At 42.7% G+C, this 25,548-nt stretch overlaps 1 protein-coding gene across 1 annotated transcript in view; it reads right to left on the bottom strand.

Moving 5' to 3' along the window:
- Positions 1-25,548, bottom strand: part of MMP20 (matrix metallopeptidase 20) — a 51,859-nt gene that overhangs the window by 4,897 nt on the left and 21,414 nt on the right. Inside the window, exons 7-8 of the mRNA XM_058690364.1 lie at positions 17,874-18,010; positions 16,506-16,662 (exon numbers count right to left, since the gene is read on the bottom strand). Coding sequence (XP_058546347.1) covers positions 16,506-16,662; positions 17,874-18,010 — 294 coding nt within the window. The remainder of the gene's footprint in view (positions 1-16,505; positions 16,663-17,873; positions 18,011-25,548) is intronic.

A 25,548-nucleotide genomic window follows, 5' to 3' on the forward strand; every position in this document is an offset into this window, starting at 1 on the left:
ACAGAGAGAGACAGAGCATGAACGGGGGAGGGGCAGAGAGAGAGGGAGACACAGAATCGGAAACAGGCTCCAGGCTCCGAGCCGTCAGCCCAGAGCCTGACGCGGGGCTCGAACTCACAGACCGCGAGATCGTGACCTGGCTGAAGTCGGACGCTTAACCGACTGCGCCACCCAGGCGCCCCGAGCTTAATCTTTACCTAATCTTCAAGCACACTTCATCCGGGTAACATTTTGCAGTAGATGCAAGGGTGAGAAGAGGTGGAGAAAGGAGGACTACAGAATGCGGAGGTAGGCCAGAGAACGCAGCGGAGATGCGATTACGATTCAGAAGGTCTACTGTTATGTTTCGGATTCTGCTGAGGATAAAAGGAAGTTGTAAGACAGGATGAGAGCCACGGGTGTGCGTAGTTTGACGATGGAACATGAATGGGGAAAAGGTCACGAAGAATGACTGTGCGGAGGATGGCGAGGACCTCTGGGTTTGGACTCACAGGGCATGAAATCCAGCCTCAGATGGACCACTTTGTAGCGAGGTGGCCTGGAACTAGTGATGTAAGCTCTCTGAGAGGCAATGTTTTAGCTGTTAAGTGGAGATAGGAGCACCTACTTCTCAAGGTTGTTGAGAAGGCAGAGGGGAAATGAAAGAATATGAGGAAATACTCACCATGATTCCTAACACATAAGCCATCCAAAAACTAGCTGAATGAGAATGTTCAGGAAAGAAATGCATTTTTATTGTGCATCTGTCATGTACCAAGTACCTCCTAAAATCACTGCCTGCAATGTCTTATCTTGTTTGTAAAACCTGAACGCCAACTAAAAATGATTGACCCGTAACCATGTTTATTTCCTCTATGAGCTTCTGTTTCATCATTTAATATTGGTTAATGGAAATAGATATTAAAGAAATCACGACTGGCAGTTAAACTTTACTGGCGATATCATAGCGCTGTAAATGTGAGGTGTTTTTTTTCAGATATGTTATCTTACTCTCCACCTTGGTAATCGAAGGGCTTGGGGGACTATTTTGGTAAAGTGCCAGCATGTGGTTTAACTTAATGCTTTGAATTTAGATTGGGTAGGAATTCTGGTGTGTCGATTATGATGATTTCTAGCATGTGCCAGTAGCAAAAACTGACCCCATTCTGCCTGCTTTGAAGCACTGAAAGAGAGCTGTGTCTGCTTAAGGAAAATGTGAGAAAGGAGGGAAAAATGGGTAATTCAGTGATAAGGTATCTAAGTTCCATGTTTTCAGGAAGTTTCTTCAAGGAGACCTTTCTAGTGAGATGAAAACCTGGAATCCCCTTTGAAGTTCATAATCTACTTCAAGCTAGGAATTAATGGCTTTTTGGGGGAGGAAGGGCCTTGTGCAGAGTGTAGACCACTCTCTACAAGTGGTCTAGGAGGAGAGTGGTCAGGAGTGGGAAGAAGGGAGGAGACCATCCCACGTCGGGGTTAGGAACCCTGCCTTTGATGGGAAGGGCTGTGGGAAGATTTTGGAACAAAGACTCTGTAACAATGTGGAAAAATATTGATGGCCTCCATTTCCACCTGATTGTATGATGACATTTAAATTGCCATTGCCAGCCTGAATTCTCTGAGCTCAAAACCTGTATAGAGAACTGTCTTCTGGACATTTCCATTCTTGGGTTTCACCAAGATGCCAAACGCCACATGTACAAAATGGAACTCCTGTTTATTCCTTTATTTCTGCTGTACTTAATTGTATTCTTTCCCCCACTGAATGGCCTTAGCATCTTTGCCAGAAATCAGCTGACCATATGGGTGTATTTCTGGACTGTCGATTTTATTCCATTGATCTCTACGTCTACCCTCATGTTCCTATCTCACTGTCTTGATTACTCTTGCTTTGTAGTTAAGTTTTAAAATTGGGAAGGCTGAGTCCTCCACTGTGTTCTTCTTTTTCAAGATATTTTGGTTTTCCTGGGTCCTGTGATTTTCCATATGAATTTTAAGATCAGCTTGTCCATTTCTACAAAGGAATCCAGTGGTATTCTGATAGGGATCGTGCTGAGTCCTGTAGATCAATTTGGGGAGTATGGTCATTTAAAAAATATTAAGGCATCCAGTCCATGAACATGAGATATCTTTCCATTAAGGTCTTGTTTACTTCCTCTCAACAGTGTTTTGTAATTTTCAGGTTGTAAGTTTTCCACTTCTATTAAATTGATTTCTAAATATTATTTTTCTTTTTGGTATTATTTAACTGGAATTGTTTTTTTTTAACCTTCATTTTTGGATTATTTGTTGAAGTGTATAGAAATACAATTGATTTTTGCAAAATGAACTCACATTCTGCAAATATGCTGAACTTACTTATCAGTTCTACCAGGTTTTTTTTTTTTTTTTTTGAGAATTCCTTAGGCTTTTCTATATAAAAGGTCATGAGATCTAAACAGTTTTACTTTTTTTCCAATCTGAATGCCTTTTATTTTATTCATTCTTGCTTAATTGCCTTGCCCAGAGCCTCCATTACAGTGATGAATAGAAGTGGTGATAGTGAAAATTTTTGTCTTGTTCCTCATTTTAGGGGGAAAGCATCAAGGCTTTCACCTCTGAGTATGAGGTCAGCTGTGGGTTTTCATAGATGCCTTTTCCCAGATGTCCTTCTGTTCCTAGTTTGTTTAGTAGTTTTTATTTTGCAACTGTGTGGGATTTTGTCAAATGCTTTTTCTGCATTTGAGATGATCACATGGCTTTTGTTTCTTAACCTATCAATATGGTGTATTACGTTAATTGATTTTCAGAAGTATTTTTGAGTGATTTTTGCATCCATATTCACAAAAGCTATTGCTCTGAAGTTTTATTTTCTTCTGATGCCTTGGTCTGGTTTTGGTATCAGGGTAATATTGCCCTCATATAATGAGTTGGGAAATGGCCCCTCCTCTTCTATTTTTTACAGGAGTTTGTGAAAAACTGGCATTAATTCCTCTTTAAATGTTTTGGTAGAATTCATTACTGAAGCACGTAGTCCTGGGTTTTTCTTCATGGATCATTTTTTGGTTATGAATTAAATGCCTTCACTTTTTATAGGTTGCTTCAGGCTATTTCTTCTTGAATCAGCTTCACTCTTTTATTTATTTCTAGGAATTTGTCCATTTCAGGTCTTTTATCAAATTTGTTCACATACAGTTATTCATAGCACTCCTTTATAATCCATTTAATTTCCGTAAGGTTGGTAGTAGTGTTCCCGTTTTCATTTCTGATTTTAGTAATTTGAGTCTTCTCTTTTCATTTTTTTAAAGTTTATTTATTTTGAGAGAGAGAATGAGTGTGTGCAAGTGGGGGAGGGGCAGAGAGAGAGGGAGAGAGAAAGAGAATCCCAAGCGGGCTGTCAGCATAGAGCGTGATGTGGGGCTTATTCCCACGAGCCTTGAGGTCATGACCTGAGCCAAAATCAAGAGCTGGATGCTCAACTGACTGAGCCATACAGGCACCCTGAATCTTCTCTTTTTAATTAGGTCAACTCGTGAGAAACGTATCTATTTTGTTGATCTTTTCAAAGAACCAAATTTAGTTTTGTTGATTTTTCTCAAATTGCTTATGTATTCTCTACTTCATTTATTTCCACCATAATCTTCATTATTTACTTCTTTCTGCTGGCTTTAGGTTTCATCTGCAACTTTTACCCAGGGTCTTAGGTGGAAGTTTAGGTTATGGACTTGAGGTCTTTTTTTAAAGGGCATTTAGAGCTGTGCATTTCCCTTTGGGTACTGCTGTCACTGAATCCATACGTTCTCAAATGCAGTGTTTTTGTTTTCATTCTTCTTTTAAGTATTTTCTAACTTCTCTTGTGATTTCCTCTTTGACACACCGGTTGTTCACTTTCACATATTTGTAAATTATCCAGTTTTCCTTCTGATATTGATTTCTAGCTTAGTTTCATTATGATCAAAAAAGATCTTTGGTATGATTCAGTTGAGACGTGTGTGGCGTCCTAACATGTCACCTATCCTGGGCAATAAGCACTTGAAAAGAACGTGATTTAGTTTTTAGATCACCGTTAGGGCTCATTGGTTTGCGGCGCTGTTCACAGTTTCTGTGTCTTATAGATCTTGTTGTGTGTTTGCTCCGTTCATTACTGAAGTGAAGTAATGAAGCCTTCAATTATAATTATTCAGTTGTTTCCTCCCTTCATTTTTGTCAAGTCTTTTTTTGGGGGGGTTCCTGAATTTTGGGGGTCTGTTGTTGGGTTGTTTTATCTTCTTGGTTGATTGACCCTTTTGATCAACCCTTGTTTTGATCAACAACCCTTGGTTGATCACTAAAAAATGTCCCTCTGAATCCCTAGTAATGCTTTTTATTTTAAAGTCTGTTTTGCCTGATATTAGCATAGTCGTTCTGGCTTTGTTATGATTGCTGTTTGTATGATAGATATTTTCCCCGTCCTTTTACTTTTAGTCTATTTGTATCTTTGAATATGAAGGTGTGTCTCCTTCAGCATAGAGCTGGGTCTTGTTTTTTTTTTTTTTCCATCCAGTCTAATAATCTCTGTCATTTGATTACACTGTTTAATCCATTTACATTTAATATTATTGATGTAATTGGATCTGACTCCACCACTTTGCTTTGTACACGTCTCATGTCTTTTTGGTTCCCTTTTTCCTCCTTAATGCTTTCTTTTGCATTAGTGAAGATTTTCCAGTGTACCATTTTAATTTCTTCCATGACTTTTTCACTACATTTAAAAAAGTTATTTCCTTAGTGGTTGCTGTAGACCATATCATATATACCTTACTTTACCACAAACCGTTGGATTTATACTAACTTAATTTCACTGAGATTCAGAAACATTATTCCCATAAAATCCATTCTTTGGTCTTCCTTTTGGTGGTGGTATTGTTATACTTATTACATCTGTATATGTTATGAACCCCCAAAATACGTTGTTCTAATTACTATTTTAGATAATTTAATGTCTTCTTGATAAGCTGAGAGGAGAGAAAGTATATGTTTACAGTTTTTGATATATTAGCCTTTTTTTTTTTTATCATTTCTCCTTTCTTTTGTTGTTCTTGTGAATCTGCATTACAGATTTGATATCATTTGATATCATTTCCCCAGCTTAATACAATTTTCCTTACACCCACTTCTTTGATGCTCTTGTTGACAAATATATCATGTTTCTGAATATTATAGGCCCAACGATACAATTTTATACATATAAATAATAAACATATATACGTGCAGTTTTAAACAGTTAATTTTAAAATTGGGGGTGCCTGGGTGGTGGCTCAGTTGGTTAAGAGTCTGACTTTGGCTCCAGTCATGATCTTTGGCTGACGGTTCATGAGTTCGAGCCCCACGTTGGGCTCTGTGCTGACAGCTCAGAGCCTGGAGCCTGCTTCAGATTCTCTGTCTCCCTCTCTCTCTGCCCCTCCCCTGCTCACTCTCTATCTCTCCCTCTCTCTCTCAAAAATAAATAAACGTTAAAAAATATAAAATCAGTTAAGAGAAGGAAAGGGAGGATATATACCTTTATTCTATCTTAATTACATAATTACATTTACTGGTGCTCTTTGTTGTTTTAATGTGGATTCAAAGTACTGTCCAGCGTCACTTGCCTTCAGCCTGAAGAACTTGCTCTAGTATTTCTCGTAAGGCAGATATGCTAGCAACACATTCTCTCAGTTTTGTTTATCTGGGAATGTCGTATTTGGTCTCCATTTTTGAGATAGTTTAGCCAAATGCAGGATTCTTGGTCGAGAGTTTTTTTCTTTGAGCTCTTTGAAGACGTTTCCCAGCACATCCTGGCCTGCCTGGTTTAGCCAACCTGCCATCTTGTCTGCTCTGCTCCAGTCACACTGCTGCCAGAGTGAGATTTTTACCACATGAATCTTACCGGGTGACTCCCTTCCTCAGGACACTTTAAGATATCCTTCTTTTTTTATAACTTCACACTCATCTCTCTGGAAAGGTGCAGGCCCCCTGTCATCTACACCTCCTTCTCCTTGGGCCCCGTCTCTCGTTCTAGCTGCATTATGACCCTTGGAGCTGCCTGCCGTTGTCCCCAGGCGCACAGGCTGTTTTGCATCATCAGTGCCTCTGCTTTGTCTGGAAGCCACGCCCCCCTGCCCCGCCTCCCTCCTGGGAAACTCCTACTTTCTTCTCAAGATGTTCCTTCTTCGACACCTAAACTTCCTCTAAGAGTTCCTTCTTCGACACCTTAACTAGAGCTGGCCATTTCCTATTTGTTTTGCCCCAGTGATCCCCATCCAGTCTTCTACGGGGGCACCCGTGACACTTGGATTGCTCTTAAATCTTTATCCATACATGTACTCTCAACTGTGCGCCTTGCTGAGGGCCTGGGCGGCGCCCCATGGGAGCTCAGGATTTATTATGGGACAGTCATTTCACATCCTTCTCACTCACACCCACAGCCCTGTGAAGCAGATACTATTTCTGCCTCCCTTTGGACGATGATGAAACCAAAACAGAAAGGCCATCCCTGTTGCCCAAGGACTGCTGAGATGAACACTCTCTTAGTCCTGCCTGCACTCTCAGTCCACAAACTCTGAGCTCTCTCTTGAGTGTCAGGGTCCTAGTACAGAGCCTGGTGCAGAAACGTACCCAACATGTGTAGACTGGAAGCGGTAGCTGGGTAATGCCATTTAACAAATTTAAGATTAAAAAGCAAGATTTTGAACTCTACCCATCTTTCTGGTTTTTATCACTTATTTCTCTATGGTGACTTCAGTATACTTGGGGCATCATGAAGGGGAGAATGTGTCCTACTTTGCATCAATCACGCCTCCAGTCTGTCTGCATAGAAGAGTGCCCTAGGGATGGAAAGGGGTGGGGCCTGCAGATGTGCAGGTTACTGTACACAAAATTCTTTGACTACCTCAAAGAATGATGGATCTGAGGGCACCCCCAGTCCCCAGGAACTCCCTGGTGTAGCCACTCCTCTGCTGTTGGTAAGCAAAAGAGAACATTTACAGGGAGAAATTAGCCAAAGGTGACGGAAATAACGTAAAGGAAGAAAAAGTGGCTGGACCATTGGGGCCCGCCAGGAAGAGGAAAGGAAGGAGTGAAAGCAAATGGATGTATGGGGAGGAAGCCTTTGTTGTTACGTTTAAGCAACACATCATGTAGCCTGTGGTGTTGTGAGCACGGGGTGGGGCACGGGGTGGCGTCAGCATGATAGAGCTCCCTTTTGGATTTCAACTTGTAGTTCTCTGCGGCTGCTCCCTGTGAATTACTACTACAGTGACATGTGGGCTCTCACTCTTAGAGCCTAAACCAACCTGGCCCCAGGCTAACTGTCAATCCTCAGTGGGGGATGTTCTTCCATAGTTGTCTCATGGCACATCAGTCACTGAAACGGGTCCCAGCCCTCGGACGTCATGGAGAATCTCCCTGACATTAAGCCTATCCAGAGACTTCTCTTCCCTTGGTACATCATTTATGTCACAGACTGAACCAGCATGACGACCGAAGAAGAACCTGATGAGTGGCTAAAGAAAGTAAGTCATAACACATCAAACAAATTCTTGGTCTATAACTTGAGGCTGCGGCCTTCTGTGTTTTTGAGTATGGTCATGTGCTTTACTGATAGAACATTTGTCTCCTTTGGTCTTTCCCCCCTTTCCTGTTTATTTTTTTTAAGTTTGTTTATTTATTTATTTTGAGAGAGAGAGAGAGAAGCAGAGAGAGGGAGAGAGAATCCCAATCCCCACATTGATGTGGGGCTCAAACCCACAAACCATGATATCATGACCTGAACCAAAGTCAAGATTCGGAGGCTTAACCAACTGAGCCACCCAGCTGCCCCTCCTGCCTTTCCTGTTTGGAACAAGATGTAGTGACCGAGGCTTCCTTGAGTCTTGGGGCAACCACAAGAGTGGCGTCTACATGTTAATAGCAGAGCAAAGTGTTAGAAGGAACTTGGGTCCCTGGTGACCATGGATTCATTCTAAGTCTCTTAAACTCCTGACACATTATGTACATGAGAAAAACAGACCTTTACGTGTTTCAGCTACAGTTATTTCTAGGTGTCTCTCACTCGCAGCTGAACATAATTTCTAACCAACGCATGGCTTCATATGACAATAAGATGTCATACATCTGAGGCTCTGCTAAACCAGGGGTGAGGAGTTCAGGGTGGGAGAGTTTGTTAATGGAGTAGCTAACGACAGCCTTTGCTTGACTTCTGAGCTGTAAGTCCAGGTTGTTTGTCTTGTTCTTTGGTGCAGAAACCAGGTGTGTTGGAGCATGTGACACAGAAGACTCTCATTGGTGAAAGGAACTTCCCTGTGACCAGCTCTCTGATTGGAGTGCTGCTCAGAGAACTGCTGAGGTTTCAACAATCATTTGTTAATCATCACAAGTTTTTAAGCAGTTGTTAGGTACCATGTAAGTTCCTACAGTTACTGAAAAGTTACTCTATTTGAACAGCTACTATGTGCCAGGCTCGGTCTAGGTGTCTCCATGCACTGTTCACTTGATACTCTAGATAACCTCGGAAGGGTAATTTTCTTGTATTATTGTTTTTTAACTATCTATTTTGCGAGAGAGGAGAGACTGCATGCAGGGGAGGGGCAAAGAGAGAGGGAGAGAAAGAATCCCAACCAGGCTCCTCACTGTCAGCGCACAGCCCACTGTGCATCTTGATCTCAGGAACCGCGAGATCATGGCCTGAGCCGAAATCACGAGTCAGACGCTTAACCGACTGAGCCACCCAGGTGCCCCAGCCTTGGAAAGTTAATTTTAAAAGTGCCTGCTGGGTTTCCTTCCCATAATACCAAAATGGGTCTTTGACATTTGAGTTAAACCCCTAGACCAACTTTTTAATGAATCTGTTTTATCCAGATTACTAAGACTTTTCCTTAACAGACACTCACAGAAGCCTAGTTGGAAAGGTGCACTGTGCTTTCCTCAGGGGGGAATCAGGCATCATTATAATCAGAGACACCCTTCCTCACCAACCTTACATTCTCAGAGAATTAAAAACCTCTCAGCAAGCCTCTTGTGTTAGCTGTTAAACCTCAGTTCCGCCTGGCTGGAGGTGCATGCTTTGCCGGTAGATGGTAGATTAGTTCAAAGACTAGGCAATGAATGGAGAATTGAAATAATGGAAGAGTGGATAATCTCCCAAGTGAGATTCGGGCTGTGAGCAATCTTTGAGAAATTAACTGAATTAACACAAATGCCCTCACACTCCCACACCCAGTCTTCTACATGCATTTCCAATCTCATTCTTGGAAAATCTGCAATGGGAGTTGGGTTTCTCAATATCTATCTTCCAGTATGTCAGCACTGTGACTACAGCCACTTTATTTTAAATGAGGACCTGGGGGAATCTGCCCGGCAGGTACCAGGGGCTTAATAAATGAATTACGATCAGGATTTCAGAAAGGAAGTTCCGAAAGAAAGATCTCTGGCTTCTTGGTTTAATCACTGGACTGGAAGCGATGGGTCAGGACAACGCATGATGCTCTGAGCAGTGATCCCAGGGCTCTCAGTGGCCTGGAGTCAGCAGGTCTACATTTGCTTGGCACTCTTTTCTAAAATACAATTCCCTTCTCACAAGACAGATCTGTTCTCCAGTTATATTACTTTCTCGGCTCCAATTTGGAGAAGCTACCAGCCAGATGGAAGAAGCCAAAAACGTATTTATAAATTTCCTTTATGCCTAGAAATGGTTATTAAGAGTGGGTGATATGCCAGCACAGCTATGATTCAGAATGGAAGGAGAGCTGAAGAGTTTCTCAGACAAACAAAAACTAAAGGAACTCACGACCACTTCACCTGCCCTGTAAGAAATATTAAAGGGGACACTTTGGGTGGAAAGGAGACACCAAAAGTGACAGTATAAAGGCAGAAAACACAAAAGCAGTAAAAATATTTCTGTTAAAAAATCAGCCAAGGAACTCACAAAGAAAGGGTAGAAAATACAAAAACATACATCTAAACCATGGGGAGGAGACGAGTGAAGAATGGGTTCAAACTCAAGTGACCAGCAACCTAGTACAGAAATGCTATTTGCAGAGGATGTCATATACATACCTAATAGTAACCATGGCTCAAAAGTCACTAATAAGCACATAAGAAGACAGAGAATGAAACTGAAATATATTGTTAAAGAAAATCAGCAACACATGGAAGTGACAAAGACAAGAAAACACCAGAGAAAAGCTCCAGAAACAAGCACAAAACAAGTAATAAAATGACAATAAAGTCATATTTATCAATAATTACCTTGAATGTAAATGGACTAAATGCTCCAATCAAAAGGCATTGGGTGTCAGAATGGAGAAAAAAACAAGACCCTTCTGCCTACAACAAACTCATTTAGTCATAAAGGCATCTGCAGACTGAAAGTGAGGAGATGGAGAATCATCTATCATGCTAATGGATCCAAAAGAAAGTCAGGGTCATAATACTTACATCAGACAAATTAGACTTTAAAACAAAGACTGGAACAAGAGTCGAAGAAGGGCATTATATCATTATTACGGGGTCTATCCAACAAAAAGATCTAATAATTGTAAATATTTATGCACCCAACATAGGAGAACCCACGCATATAAAACAGTAACAAACATAAAGAAACTCATTGATAACAATACCACAATAGTAGGGGACTTCAACACCCCACTTACACCAATGGACAGATCATCTAAACAGAAAACCAAGAAGGAAACAATGGCCTTGAATGACACACTGGACCAGATGGACTTAACAGATATATTCAGAACATTCCATCCTGAAACAGCAGAATACAGATTCTTTTTGAGTGCACATGGAGCATTCTCCACAATAGATCACATATTAAGTCACAAAACAGACTTCAACAAATACAAGAAGATTTAAGTCATACCATGCACCTTTCTGACAACACTGCTCTGAAGCTAGAAGTCAATCACAAGAAAAAAATTTGCAAACACCACAAATATATGGAGGTTAAATAACATACTGTTAAGCAATGAGTAAGTCAACCAGGAAATCAAAAGAAGAAATAAAAAAATACATGGAAACAAATAAAAATGAAAACACAATGGTCCAAAACCTTTGGGATACAGCAAAAGTGAAAGGGAAGTTTACAGGCCCATCTCAAGAAGCAAGAAAAATCTGAAATACACAACCTAACCTTACACCTAAAGGAGCTAGAAAGAGAACAATAAACAAAACCTGAAACCAGTAGAAGGAAGCAAATAATAAAAATTAGAGGAGAAATAAATGAGATAGAAACAAATAAACAAATGACAACAGAACAGATCAATGAAACCAGGAGCTGGTTCTTTGAAAATATTAATGAAATTTGATAAACCTCCTAGCCACACTTATTGAGAGAGAGAGAGAGAAAGAATAAATAAATAAAATCACAAATGACAGAGGAAAACTAACAACCAACACCACAGAAATACAAACAACTACAATTTTAGAATATTATGAAAAACTATATGCCAACAAATTGGACAACCTGGAAGAAATGGATAAATTCCTAGAAACATACAAAACTAAAACAGGAAGAAATAGAAAACGTGAAAAGACCAAAAAGCAGTGAAGAAATTGAATGAGTAATCAAAACAGTCTCAACAAATAAAAGTCCAGAATCAGATGGCTTTACAGGCCAATTCTACCAAACATTTAAAGAACAGTTAATACCTATTCTTCTCAAATTATTCCAAAAAGTAGAAGAGGAAGGAAAACTTCCAAATTAATTCTATGTGGCCAGCATTACCCTGACACCAAAACCAGACAAGACTCCACTAAAAAAGAGAACTACAGCCCAATATCCCTGATGAACATGGATGTAAACATTCTCAACAAGATACTAGGAAATCGAATCCAATAATACATTAAAAAAAAATCATTCACCATGATCAGATGGGATTTATTTCCAAGTTGTAAGAGTGGTTCAATATTCACAAATCAATCAATGTGATACATCACATTAATAAAAGAAAGGATAAGAACAATATGATCATTTCCATAGATGCAGAAAAAGCACTTGAAAAAGTACAACATTCATTCACGATAAAAACCTTCCACAAAGTAGATATAGAAGGAACAGAGCTCAGCATAATAAAGGACATATATAAAAACCCACAGCTAATGTCATCCTCAGTGGGGAAAAACTAAGAGCTTTTCCTCTACAGTCAGGAAGATAGATGGGATGCCTGGGTGACTCAGTTGGTTAAGCATCCAATTTCAGCTTGGGTCATGATCTCATCGTTTGTGAGTTTGAGTCTCATGTTGGGCTCTGTGCTGACAGCTCAGAGCCTGGAGTCTGCTTCTGATTCTGTGTCTCCCTCTCTGTCTTGGCACCTCCCCACTTCTATGTGCTCACTCTCTGTGACTCTCTTTCTCAGAAACAATAAATGAATACATTAAAAAAAAAAGATAGGGATGTCCACTCTTACCACTGTTATTTAACATAGTACTGGACGTCTTAGCCACAGCAATTTATCAACAAAAAAATAAAAGGCATCCAGATAGGCAAGGAAGAAGTCAAACTTTCACTATTTGCAGATTATCTGATACTCTATATAGAAAACCCGACCTAAATGTGAGACAGGAAACCGTCAAAATCCTAGAGGGGAACACAGACAGCAACCCCTTTGACCTTGGCTGCAGCAGCTTCTTACTTGATATGTTTCCAGAGGCAAGGGAAACAAAAGCAAAAATGAACTATTGGGACCTCATCAAGATAAAAAGCTTCTGCACTGCAAAGGAAACAATAAACTAAACTAAAAGGCAATCAACAGAATGGGAATAGATATTTGCAAATGACTTGTTGGATAAAGGGTTAGTATCCAAAATCTATAAAGAACTTACCAAATTCAACACCCAAAAAACAAATAAGCCAAGGAACAAATGGGCAGAAGACATGAATAGACACTTTTCCAAAGAAGACATCCAGATGGCTAACAGACACATGAAAAGATGCTCAACATCATTCATCATCAGTTAAACACAAATCAAAACCACAATGAGATACTACCTCTCACCTATCAGAATGGCTAAAGTTAACAACTCTGGAAACAACAGATGTTGGTGAGGTTTCAGAGAAAGGGAAACCCTTTGGCACTGTTGGTGGGAATGCAAACTGGTCCTGTCACTGTGGAAAACAGTAGGGAGGTTTCCTCAAAAAATTAAAAATAGAACCACCCTATGACCCAGAAATTGCATTATAAGGAATTTATCCAAAAGATAAATGTATCCAATAGATACAAAAATGCTCATTCGAAGGGGCACACACACCCCAATGTTTATAGCAGCACTTTTCACAATAGCCAAATTATGGAAAGAGCCCAAATGCCCATGGACTGATGAATGAATAAAGAAGATGTGGTATATATATACAATGGAATACTACTGAGAGGTGAAAAATAATGAAATCTTGCCATTTGCAACAATGTGGATGCAACTAGAGTGTATCATGCTAAGTAAAGTAAGTCAGAGAAAGATAAATATCATATGATTTCACTCACATGCAGAATTTGTTAAATGCAACAGAGGAACATAGGGGAAGGGAAGGAAAAATAAGATGAAAAGAGAGAGGGAGGCAGACCATAAGAGTCACTTAAGTACAGAGAACAAACTGAGGGTTGATGGAGGGAGGTTGGTGGGGGGATGGGTTAGATGAATGATGGGCATTAAGGAGGGCACTTTTGGGGATGAGCACTGGGTATCATATGTAAGAGATGAATCACTGGGTTCTACTCCTGAAGCTAAGACTATACTGTATGTCAACTAACTTGAATTTAAATTAAAAAAAAAAAAAAAGAAAATCTGAAAGACTCCACCAAAAAACTGCTAGAAATGATAAATGAATTCAGAAAAGTAGCTGGATATAAAATCAACAGTAATCTGTTACATTTCTATACAGTCATCATAAACCTGCAGAAAAAGAAATTAAGGCATCAATCCCATTTACAACAGCATCCAAAACAATAAGATACCTAGGAAGAAATTTACTAAAAAGGTGAAAAATCTGTCCTCTGCAAACTATGAACATTGATGAAAGAAACTGAAGAGGCCACAAAGAAATGGAAAGACATTCCATGATCATGGATTAGAAGAACAAATATTGTTAAAATGTCTATACTACCCAAAGAAATCTACCCATTTAATGCAATCCCTATCCAAATACCAAGAGCATGTTTTACAGAAGTAGAACAAACTATCCTAAATTTGTATGGAACCACAAAGATCCTGCATAGCCAAAGCAACCTCGAAAAAAGTTAAAGCAAAACTAGAGGCATCATAATTCCGGACTTCAAGCTATATTACAAAGCTACAGTCATCAAGACAGTATGGTACTGGCACAAAACCAGACACATAGATCAATAGAACAGAATAGAAAACACAGAAATGAACCCACAACTATATGCTCAACTAGTCTTTAACAAAGCAGAAAAGAATATCTAATGGAAAAAAGTCTCTTTGACAAGCGGTACTGGGAAAACTGGGCAGCAGTGTGCAGAAGAATTAATCTGGACCACTTTCTTACACCATACACAAAAATAAATTCAAAATGGATGAAATACCTAAGTGTAAGACAAGAAACTACCAAAATCCTAGAGGAGAACACAGGTAGTAACTTCTTTGACATCTGCCATGGCAACTTCTTACTAGACATGTTGTCAAAGGCAAAGGAAACAAAAGCAAAAACGAACTATTGGGACCTCACCAAGATGAAAGCCTTCTGCACAGTGAAGGAAACAATCCACAAAACTAAAAGGTAACATACAGAATGGGAGAAGATATTTGCCAATGACATATCTGATAAAAGGTTAGTCTCCAAAATCTGTAAATAACTTATAAAACTCAATACCCCCAAAACAGATATCCAATTAAAAATGGGCAGAAGACTTGAATAGGCATTTTTTCCAAAAAGATACACAGATGGCCAACAGACATATGAAAAGATGCTCAACATCACTGATAATCAGGGAAATGTAAGTCAAAACTACAATGAGATACCACTTCACACCTGTCAGAATGGCTAAAATTAACAACTCGGGACACAATGGATGTTGGTGAGGATGTGTAGAAAAGGGATCCCTTTTGCGCTGCTGGTGGGAATGCAAACTGGGGCCGCCACCCTGCAAAAACAGTATGGATGTTCCTCAAAAAGTTAAAAATAGAATACCCTACGCCCCAGCAATTGCACTACTAGATATTTATCCAAGGGATACAAAAATACTAATTTGAAGGGATACAGGCCCCACCCCCGCCATGTCTCTAGCAGCATTATCATCAACACCCAAACTGTGGAGAGAGCCCTTATGTCCAGTGACTGATAAATGGATCAAGAAACTGGTGTATATATAGAATGGTATATTACTCAACCATCAAAAAGAATGAAATCTTTACATTTGCAAGAACGTGGGTGGAGCTAGAGAAATGAAGTGAAATAAATCAGAGAAAAACAAATACCATATGATTTCATTTGTATGTGTAATTTGAGAAACATAGGGCCAAAGGGGAAAAATAAATAGAGACAAAGCAAGAAACAGACTCTTAACTAGAGAACACAATGATGGTTACAGAGGGGAGGTAGGTGGGGAACGGGGGAAATAGATGATGGGGGTTAAGGAGGGCACCTGTTGTAATGAGCCCCGGTGACGTGTGGAATCACTATAGTCTACACACGAAACTAATATCACACTGTACGTTAACCAACAGGAGTTAAAATAAAAACCTAAAAATAGTTAAGTGACATAAAGATGAAAACCCTTGGGCCCAAGTTGGGTACTCTCCCACTTACCAACAGATCCTTCATGGACCTGATGTATTTAGCACAGTCAACTGCTTAGAATCTGGTTTTCTCAGTTCCCTCTTCTGAAGTTTGGATGAACAGGCAATTCGGAACTGAGAGTGGGGAGTAGAGGCAGAGTGTGCTCTGCCTTCAACTCCAGTCAGTTAAGGACAGGAACCCAGCAGGTGGGAAGAGGTGTGGCCCCATGTGCAGGGATTGGTCGACAGATGGCGCCTTGCTCAGTCTGCTTATAAAGACCCCTGCAGGTGGGACAGGGCTATCCTATGTGATCCACTACGGATAGGAAGAGCCTTCATGGTCTGGGTTGCATGAAAGAACTTAGCAATAGTGCTTTTCCTTTCAGCGGAACTTTCCTTCGAAGAGCCCCACAGTCATGGCCACATCCATTCTGCACAAAATCACAGAGTATTCTGGGATACACTGGTACCCACATCCAGGGAGTCAGTTCTACCCCCAGGCACTCCCTGCGGGTAGCCATGTATTTGGGGAAGCTGCACCCACTGGAGATCCAGCGCATTGAAACATGAGGGTGTTTCATGTGCTGGAGAACACGTAATGGGATTACTGAATGAATGTTTCACTCATTTGGATAGTTTGTATCTCTGAGACAGTGTCCACCATGAGTAAATGGCACCCCAGGGGCCAAGAGGAGCCCACGGCCTTTTGCTAACTTGCTTTGCATTCTTTTCTGCTGAAGGATTTTCCCTTCTCATTGAATGCATCTGGAAAATCAAAAGGAGAAGAGCCATACCTGTAGTATTCGTCTCCGACAAAGAAAAGGGTCTTCTGCACATCCTTGAGGTAGACGGCAGCATCTATTCGCTGTACATACCTTGGGAAGCCAAAGTCATAAATAGTGCGAGGAGGACCTTGCATCTGGAATCCTCTTGTTACCCAGTAGTGGGGGCCTGAAAACAGAAATTAAGTTTATAAAAACTCTGGGCGCCTGAATGGCACAGTCGATTGAGCGTCTGACTCTTGAGCTTGGCTCAGGTCATGATCTCACAGTTGGTGAGTCTGACCCCCAAATGGGGCTCTGTGCTGATGGTGCAGAGCATGTTTGGGATTCTCTCTCCTTTTCTCTGCCCGCCCCTCTCTGCTTGTGCGCTCTATCAAAAACAAACAAACAAACAAACAAACAAACAAACAAACAAACAAAAAACCAAACCTTAAAAAATTTATATATGAAAAAAGTTTACAAAAATTCTGTGCCACTCAGTAAGGCATTTCATTCATGAGGATTTCTATGCATGGTCACGATGGGAGTGGTTTATGGGATAGTCACGGTGGCTATTACCCAATATATAAGATTTTATTCAATTAAAACTACTCTTGAGGCAAAAATCTCAAGTGATGCCTTAAGAAAGCAATAACGTTGATACAATTGTGTCTTACATTTAACATATTAATTTTTTCAAGACACTTTCCATGTGTACAATCTCATTTGGGTCTCATACGCATGCATGGGAGAGGATGGGTGTGGGACGTGCCAGTGCTGTGATTCTTAAGGTGGCACCAGCCTTCCATCTTTACCTAACCTCGGCATCAAGAAAAAGGAGCTAAAAGTGACAGTTGTCCTTAACTGGGTAACGTCTACTGGCTAGCCATTGTCACATCTCCAAGGTCGGTGTTACTATAATCACTGTGCGAAGCGAATCATGAAGAGAATTGGCCAGAGTCACGCAAACAGGAAAGGGCTGGAGTCAGGGAGTGACACTGTGCATGCCCACCTCCTAAAACCACAGGGGTCCTTCCATGCCCAGCTGCCTCCCGCAGGGCACATAGCAAGGGTGCTGTCCTCACGCGGGGTTCTGTGTTGGCTTCTGTTCACTGGAGGATCTCAGTGGGATGTGCCACTCTGCGGGGCAGGAGCCAGGTCTGTAGCCCCCGGGGGTGCTGTCACTTAGCACGGTGCCTGTCTCGGGTAAAGTACTGGCTCTGACAGTCACTGCCATTCTTGCCATTGTTGTAATGGCAGAGTGGCATCTCCCACCCAACCTGAGGAGGTGTGACTGGAACACGCTCCATGATCACGAGACAGAGGCTGACCGCACCAGATGTCCCAGCATTCCGGGCCCTGCCCCCTGCCGTGTCTTCCCTTCGGGGGTCTGTCGAGTACCTTTGAAGAAGTAGGCGGTGCCCCTCTCGGCCACTTCATAAGCTGCGTCCACGTTGGACATAAGCTGGGGGAAGGAGCTGGTAATGGTGCTGGGCCGGATCCCTGCCATCATGTGCACCTGACGACGCCAGAAAATCCTGTTGGCCAATGGACAAGACATCAAGGTTGAGGTTGATCTTAAATGGGACTCGGACTGAAACGTACTGCCAGCCACACATCAGAGGCCATTTCTAAATGCCTCTCACCCTTGCCTTGTTTGCAAAGAGAACATCCGTTTTTTGACCTTGGTAAATAGCTCTTCTCCCTTTTTGTTCTTTTTTGTTCCCTTTTGTTCTTTTAGCTTCGCTTCAATCCCCTTTTACTGGTGATTTACACATTTAAGCTGTGCACCTTCCGTCGGAACTATCTCTTGGTACACATGTCCCTTTCCTACTCTGATCTTTTAAAAATGAAGATCTCACAAAAAGAAAATTCAATCCAGGTTAACATTATGAATATTACAAATGAACCAAAACTTTGTGGTTAGGAGATGCGAATTATTCCCGCCAGAACCATTAGCCAGCAAGAACACTAACCGCGATCAATTATACTGCTGATATACTTAGCTATTCAAAGTGTTCATATCCTTGAAGCTGATGGCTTGTTAACAGAAAATCTGGCACGCACAAGTTAATGTGAGGTTTAACAACTCTTCCAATACTGTTTCCATAAAACCATGGTAGTACCACAAGGGCATTGGGCTGAAACTGTCAATATAAATGTGGTCCATTTTGAATTTTGGAGGTGAAAGTCATTTTTACAAAATATGAAGAGCTTACTTGACTCTGTAGAAACTAGAATCTATACATAAAATTATTTACCGAGAGTGAAACTGTGATAAAGTTTTGACATTTAATTTTCTGGGTAGTTAGAGTAGGAACTCCTCAATCTTACGTTGGGTTTTTGTGTTCAGTTAATTTAACAGATACAGCGAGCGCCTATCGGCAGGGACTGTGGTAGATACCAAAGAAGAAGCACTGAACAGACCCAGGCCTAGCCCACAAGGCGCTACAGTTCTCCAGACGGGTATGTAACTAGGCAAGTATAATTCAGACAGGTAAGTGATTAGGCGGTTATGACCATAATTACAACCGGGTAGTTGTGCTGCAGAGTCAAGTTCAGGATGCCCTGGGAGCACAGCGCGTGCCCCACAGGATGGAAGTTCCGTCACATTCAGCGTTGTGGTGAAAGTGTCCCAGGGGAGGTGGTGTAAGCTGATGTTGAAATTTAAAAGAGCTTTATTACAAGAGACATGTGTTCATGTTTCCTAAGTAGCATCATGATGCAGAAGGGAAAGCACATCGTGTTTTCTAAAACATGGGCTTGGGTTCTAACTCTGACCGGCACCTCTAAGCTCAGTCCTGTCATCTCTTAGATACAACTACTGATACCTGGCCTGTCCCATGAGGTCGTTACGAGGGTAACGAGATAGTGATTGGAAAGTGTATTACCAACTGTAAAGTGCCAAACAGCTAGATACTGTCCATCCTAAAAATTATTATTTGCCTAGTTGCTACCCACCCACCAATTGGGCACCCCAGGGTGGCAGGCATCCACGTAGGGCGCCCCCCCCCCCCCCGCCGTCCACGCCCTGCACATCACAGTCTTACCTAGAACATGTATTAACAGATGAAACACCAAGACCCAGGAAGGCTGGTGGGCCCAGAGATCATCTGGTGGTTAGCGGCAGACAGAGCTGTCTTGATTTTCATCTCACACTGATCTCCTCCACATGATCACTCCCAGCCCCAGATCTCAGGTTTCCTCTGTTCATAACCTGGTCCTCGTCCAATCAGAGCTATCCTTGTCTGAAGGCAAGAGGGACCCCCTTCCCTTCTCTCTCTCCACCACCAGGACAGGAGGGCAGGTTTGGGAACCCAGAAGATTTGGGTAATGAAAACAAAAAGGTCAAGTTCATAGTCTGTCGTCTGACTTTTGTTAATAAAAACCTGATGAGAAATCCAAAAAATCAAGTGTTTTTCACTTAATTCAATATGTAGTTCTGAAATGCTGACTGTTCATGTCACGGTGCTAGATGCTGACCGAGGCACCGAGTGAGCATGCGCTGCAGGGATGAGAATGCTGGGGAAGAGGAGGTGAGGAGAGTGGGCAGAGAGGAGCAGACATATCCTTTGGGGATGAGTCACCACCTGCATCAGGTCTCTGACGAGGCTCAGACAAATTCCTACCTCTTTCTCCTTGGCACTATAAAGCTGGGAAATATTTCCATTCATTTTCATTTAAAAGTCAACAGGTGACTTTCGGCAAACTTAAGCCTCATTCTCAGGTGCAGTAGGGACACAGATGTCCCGAATGACTCAGGAGGAGAGGGAGGAAAATGTAGTGATCAGGAGAAAACGTACTGTCAGAACTTGTCACACGTGGTAGAATCTAAAATTCCTTTGTAAAAACACCTTGACTTCAGATACTGCAGGTATTGTGAGGACCAGATCGAAGGAAAGTCGGCATTCTAAATCAAGAACGATCTTACGCCCCCGGAGACATTTGGCAATGCTTGGGGACAAGTTTGCTTGTTGTACCTGGGGACGGTCAGTACTATTGGGGTGTAATGGGTGGAGACCACGGATGCCACTAAACATCCAACCATCCATCGACAGCCCAGCCAACCAAGAGCTACCTGGTCAAACATCAGTAGCGCCCAAGTTACGAAATCCTGGTTGAAACACTGTCACAACGTATTGTAATGCGTAAACTGGACACATAAGGTAGAAATAAATACTATCCGTCACGTAAAACAGCGCGAGTTCCAGAATAATCTGTAATCATGAACATTTTCAGGATGCTAATGGTGGGTAGTGAAGCAACAGAACCCATACTCAGAGGATCCACAAAGTTGGAGCTATTGATGACAATAATAAATGAATGAAAATTGACAACGCTCTCCCACCGAGTACAGCAAATAATCTCCTGATTCATCTGTCAATGGGTTTAAAATCTAAGCAAAAAGAAAGACAATCCACGTACTTCTTGGACAAGGCCAGCTGGAGGATGTATTGGAACTGGCAGTGGAAATAGGTAAACACCCTATCGATAGTCTGTAATCTGATCTTTGATAAGAGGGGCAGGACAATGGGACTTATTGACAGGATAGATCTGCTGATCATACATTTAGCTGCACTGTTTATCTCTTGGTTCCCTGGAGCCAGTGCCGTGCCTGGCACATGGTCAGGGCTCAGTAAATATTTGCTGACTTCATAAATCAGTGCCAGGGATGGAGAGGCGCTAAAGTGATCACCAACTTTCATAGTCTCTGAAATTTTTATTCCCTTTTCCTAAAGAACAGCAGCTAATTCACCAAGTTTGAGATTCGTTTACCCACAACCTTCACCTGGCGTTCACCTGGGGCCGGGTCATGGCTTATCCATCTTTCTAGCCCCCGAACACCAGGGCACTTGCTCCACATTTGCTGAAATTTTGTTCTTTCTTGGTTGTACCAACCGTCTTCACTCCCCACTAGTGTGGGCTGAGCCTGTCCGTCTCTCTGTCTCTCACCTCTCATCTCAGGAGAGGCCTCCACCTCCTCACTGTCCGACTGTCAGAGTAACTCAGCATGAGCAGAATGGGGACCTTTACTTTTCCTTGACTTCGACCCTCTGTCCTCCTTGAGCGTTCTTCTCTCTAATCCTGCTCCCTAGTTTCAGGGGGAAGAAGGATCTTTTTTCTATGTTTTTGATGCTTTTGGTGTAATTTCTGCTTATGTCCCATGGAGATGGGGCTGTGTGGCCTTGTGACAGGAGCAAGGGAGCTTGGGGATATGTGTGACCTCATGTGTGTCACTCAATTTTTTGAGACTCAATTTCCTGTCAAATAAAAGTGAGATATCATGCTATCTGTGCTGATACTTCAGAGGATCGATTGAGATAATGCACAGAGAAGTGTTTTAGAAGCTCTCGACTACTCTTACAATAATTTGTAGATACCGTAGGAAGACATGTTTCCACCCTGCAAACGTACTGATTGGTGATAGGTAACCTTGAAGTTAGTAGAGCTAAGTTTCTTTCTAAATCTGTCTCGCCGATGTGAAATTTTTGTCATTGGAAGCTCTGAAGTCCAAACTATCACATCATTGGCTGACAGGACACTCATTTTGGGGGTTCCACTAACCAGATAGACGCCAAGAAATAAAACAGTCGTCGCTCATCTCCTGGAGCCCAAGGAAGACACAGCTTATAAAATTGAAGACCCGTATGTAGACAGTGCTTAAAAACGGCCAGAGCAGAGCGTGGGGTCCTTAGCTTGTTTATACGCCTCTGAGGAGCCTGGGTGTCCATATTTATCAGCCAGAACCTGTGAAGCTGTCAAGGCTCATCCTCAGCCAGGAGGGTGTTCGGAAGGGACAAGGAGTCCGGGCTCCTAGTCTACCTTCTGCCCCTTTGTTGGAATTCTTGAATACACAATGGAGAATCAGTCCAAGTAAGTACACTGCCTCCCGCTCCCTTTCCATGATGCAATCTCATACCCAGAAAAAACACATTGCCAGGGAGCCTTCAGGTGTGCAGGCTGGGCTCAAAGCCATGGAGTCCTGGGGGATGCCAGACATAGAAAGTTCTAGTTTATTGTCCCTCCTTCCCCAGGAGCTTCGCACTTACGTTTCTCCACTGGCTCCTTGTCATGCCTTCTACCATGTCTGGTTATTTTCCCACATTGGACCCTGCTGCCTGATCCAGCCATTAATTTACCTCTCTCTGCTACCAACAAGACTCTCAGGTGAACGACCCGTATCTACCGTTTCCACATGCCCCCCAACTTTTGTTCTTTTGCTCCCCAGGACCTGGATTCCTTCCTCACTCCCCCCCTGAAATGACACCCCTCATCCTGGCCAGCCTATCTCTTTTCTTCAGTCCTCAGTCTGATGGGCTCGGCATTCTTTTCCACCATTGATCACGTTTGGTGGGGGGCCAGGGTGGCGGGGAATCCTCTTTTCCTTCATTTATTTGAGGTTCCATGAAGGGCTTCTGTCTCTGATGTCAAGTAGGTTTAAAATTCCAGCTGGGGAAAAGAACACTGTGCATACATGAGTAAGCGTCTGGAAAATGCTTAGCACAGCACGGTGTAGGTGATCATGGAACGTCAGATGTTATTATTAGGGTTCATTTCCAGATCCTCCGCTGCCTCGTCCACATGGGAGGACCCACGGGGCCACTGTGAGTGCTCCCCTGAGCACCAGCTTCTGTAAAACTAGATCACCATCACCATCACTGTGGACATCTAACACCGAGTGTTTCTCACAGATTGTGGTTTTCCTGTCTGCTGTCTTTGACTCTTCTCTTCCACTATCTCCTCACTGAATGAGCCAGGTCATGCAGGCGACTCCCTTCAGGACGCCCCTTCATTCATCGTCTGCATTTCCTTGTGTAGCCTGATGGGAATGTTTTCCTCTGCGTGATGATCTAAGATGCGTAACATCGTTCAGGAGGCAGCCATTAGTGAGGGACGGATATCCTTAATAAAGAATTGTGTTTTGAGAATAAAACAGAATGCAGACAAGCCCCTCAAACATTTTCCACATACCTGCATGGTCTAAGGACTTTCTTCTCCTTGCGGTAGATGAAGGCCCTCACGCCCTTTCCCTGCACACTCCAGCACATTTGGGTCAGAAGGCTAGACGGCATTCACGTCGAGTGCTTCCCTTGGGAGGTCCCCTGCATGGCCAGTTTTCTGTGTGAGGGACAAGATGGACTCTGGACCAGGAGTGAGAAGACCCGGCTGGCAGGAGGGTCTGCTGGGCTGCCAGACAGACAGGGCCCACTTTTCTCACCTCCAACATGAAGGATGTGGACACAGTCAAGCCTCAGGCTTATTCCATAAGCAAAATGCTATTCCTCTTGTGAGGTCTATTGCCAGCTGGGATAGTCTTGGTTTTATCGGTAACATTAAATTGGATAAAACCTGCAACAGTCTGAGAGACACAACTACAATTTTGGCCCCTTCTCTTCCCTAATTGCCTGAGGAGATGTGGGAAAGCCTTAATATTCTGCCGTCCACCATAAAGAATAAACGTGTGTGAATTAAACATGGGCATACACTTGTATGTAAGTCGTATGTATTTATGACGTTCACCTTAGTATAGTCGAAGCCCAGTCTCTTCAAACAGAACGCTGGAATGTTCCAATGGACCTGTAGATACCGCGAGAGTGTGCAACCGTCTCACGGTGACCGTGAAAAGCTGTGCATTGCACACTGTGTGGTTATGACGTCCACGGTTTGAATTGTCTCCTCCATGGATTATTGGGGAACCCTGGGCTGGGGGAGAACAATGGCCTGCCGTGCCTTGAAAGAATTCTCTGTTCTTTGTCCAAGCTTAGCAAGCACTTAGGGACTTTAGGTGACAACCAGGAGGGGATCAGAGCTGCAGCCATGGGATTTGAGCTCCAGATGGCACCTAGGGAGGCAGGGAGTCAGCGGTGGGGGTGAGGGCTCTGGCTGCTCACAAGGTGGCCGGTCCCCGGCTCTGTGCTCTTGTGGCTTTTCAGAGTCTTGTGAAAAGGGAACCATCATTCATACCTCACTGGCCATCTTAAGGACCTGATAACAGAGTGCTCATCACTGTAAGTGCCGCACTCATGGGGGTCCCTGTGATGTCCTGTGATGTCCGAGCGACCCGTCCCAAAGAGGAGGAGGAGAGGTTCAGGGCCCCCAGACAGCTTGGAAAGGGACCACTCCTACTCCCTGCCTCGGGTACTTCCTCAACCTTTGGGCTTGCCGGCCCCGCCCCCACAACCCAGTGGAATGGGAGGACACGAGGGGGGTGGTGACTAAGCATTCCTGTCCCCTGACCCCCCCCCCCCATTTCTGTGTCTCCTGCACCCAGGCCTCCCTTCGCATTCTGTTACCACTCCCAGGATTTATGATGACACTCTATCAAATAGTTGTTAGCAATTGCTAAACACTCATGGTTTGATCAATTGAGGGTTTTGAAACACGTTTTTGCTTTTTTAAAGAAAACACTTACAATTGTACCTAAGGGCATAATGTCTTTGACTTCAGCATCTCGTACAACCAGCATCTCATCTCTTCCTCGGGGGGCCCAGGGCCACCTGCCCTTGTCTGACCCCACCAGCACAGCCCCGCCCCTCCCCACACCCAGGCCCCTCCCGCCACACGCCTGGCCCTCCTGGCTCAAAGCCCACCAATTCTGTTTTGCTTTACTTTTTGGTCATAATAAAAAGTCTATAATCAATAAGTATCGATAAAAATCATTAAAAGCTAATAATAATAAAAAGCCTTCAAGTTGTTCCTAAGCCTTAATCCACGACACAGATTTTCAGATTCCCCTTCCGAAATATATCATCTGTCATTACTGACTGCCCGTGGTGTTGGTGCTCTTTCTGATCGAGGTTACCTGAGCAGTAAGAGACACTGCCAGAATCTATACCAAGTCCGCCAGCCACTAAAACTTGGGCTCTGCTCCAATCTGCCCCTGACGCCCACCTACTGTGGAAGACTGAGTTCAGGCGGTTGCTAATTTTTAAAAGTGAGAAAGAATTGAGATGTTTCTAAGTATGGGATTGGTTAAATACATGATGATGTGTCTCTTCACTGGAGTAGTGTTTGTATATATATAAAAAAGATGACAAAACTCAGTGGCATGGAAAAATGAGATACTGTTGAGTAC

The sequence above is a fragment of the Neofelis nebulosa genome, chromosome 10, assembly GCF_028018385.1.
Source record: "Neofelis nebulosa isolate mNeoNeb1 chromosome 10, mNeoNeb1.pri, whole genome shotgun sequence".
NCBI classification, from domain to species: domain Eukaryota; kingdom Metazoa; phylum Chordata; class Mammalia; order Carnivora; family Felidae; genus Neofelis; species Neofelis nebulosa.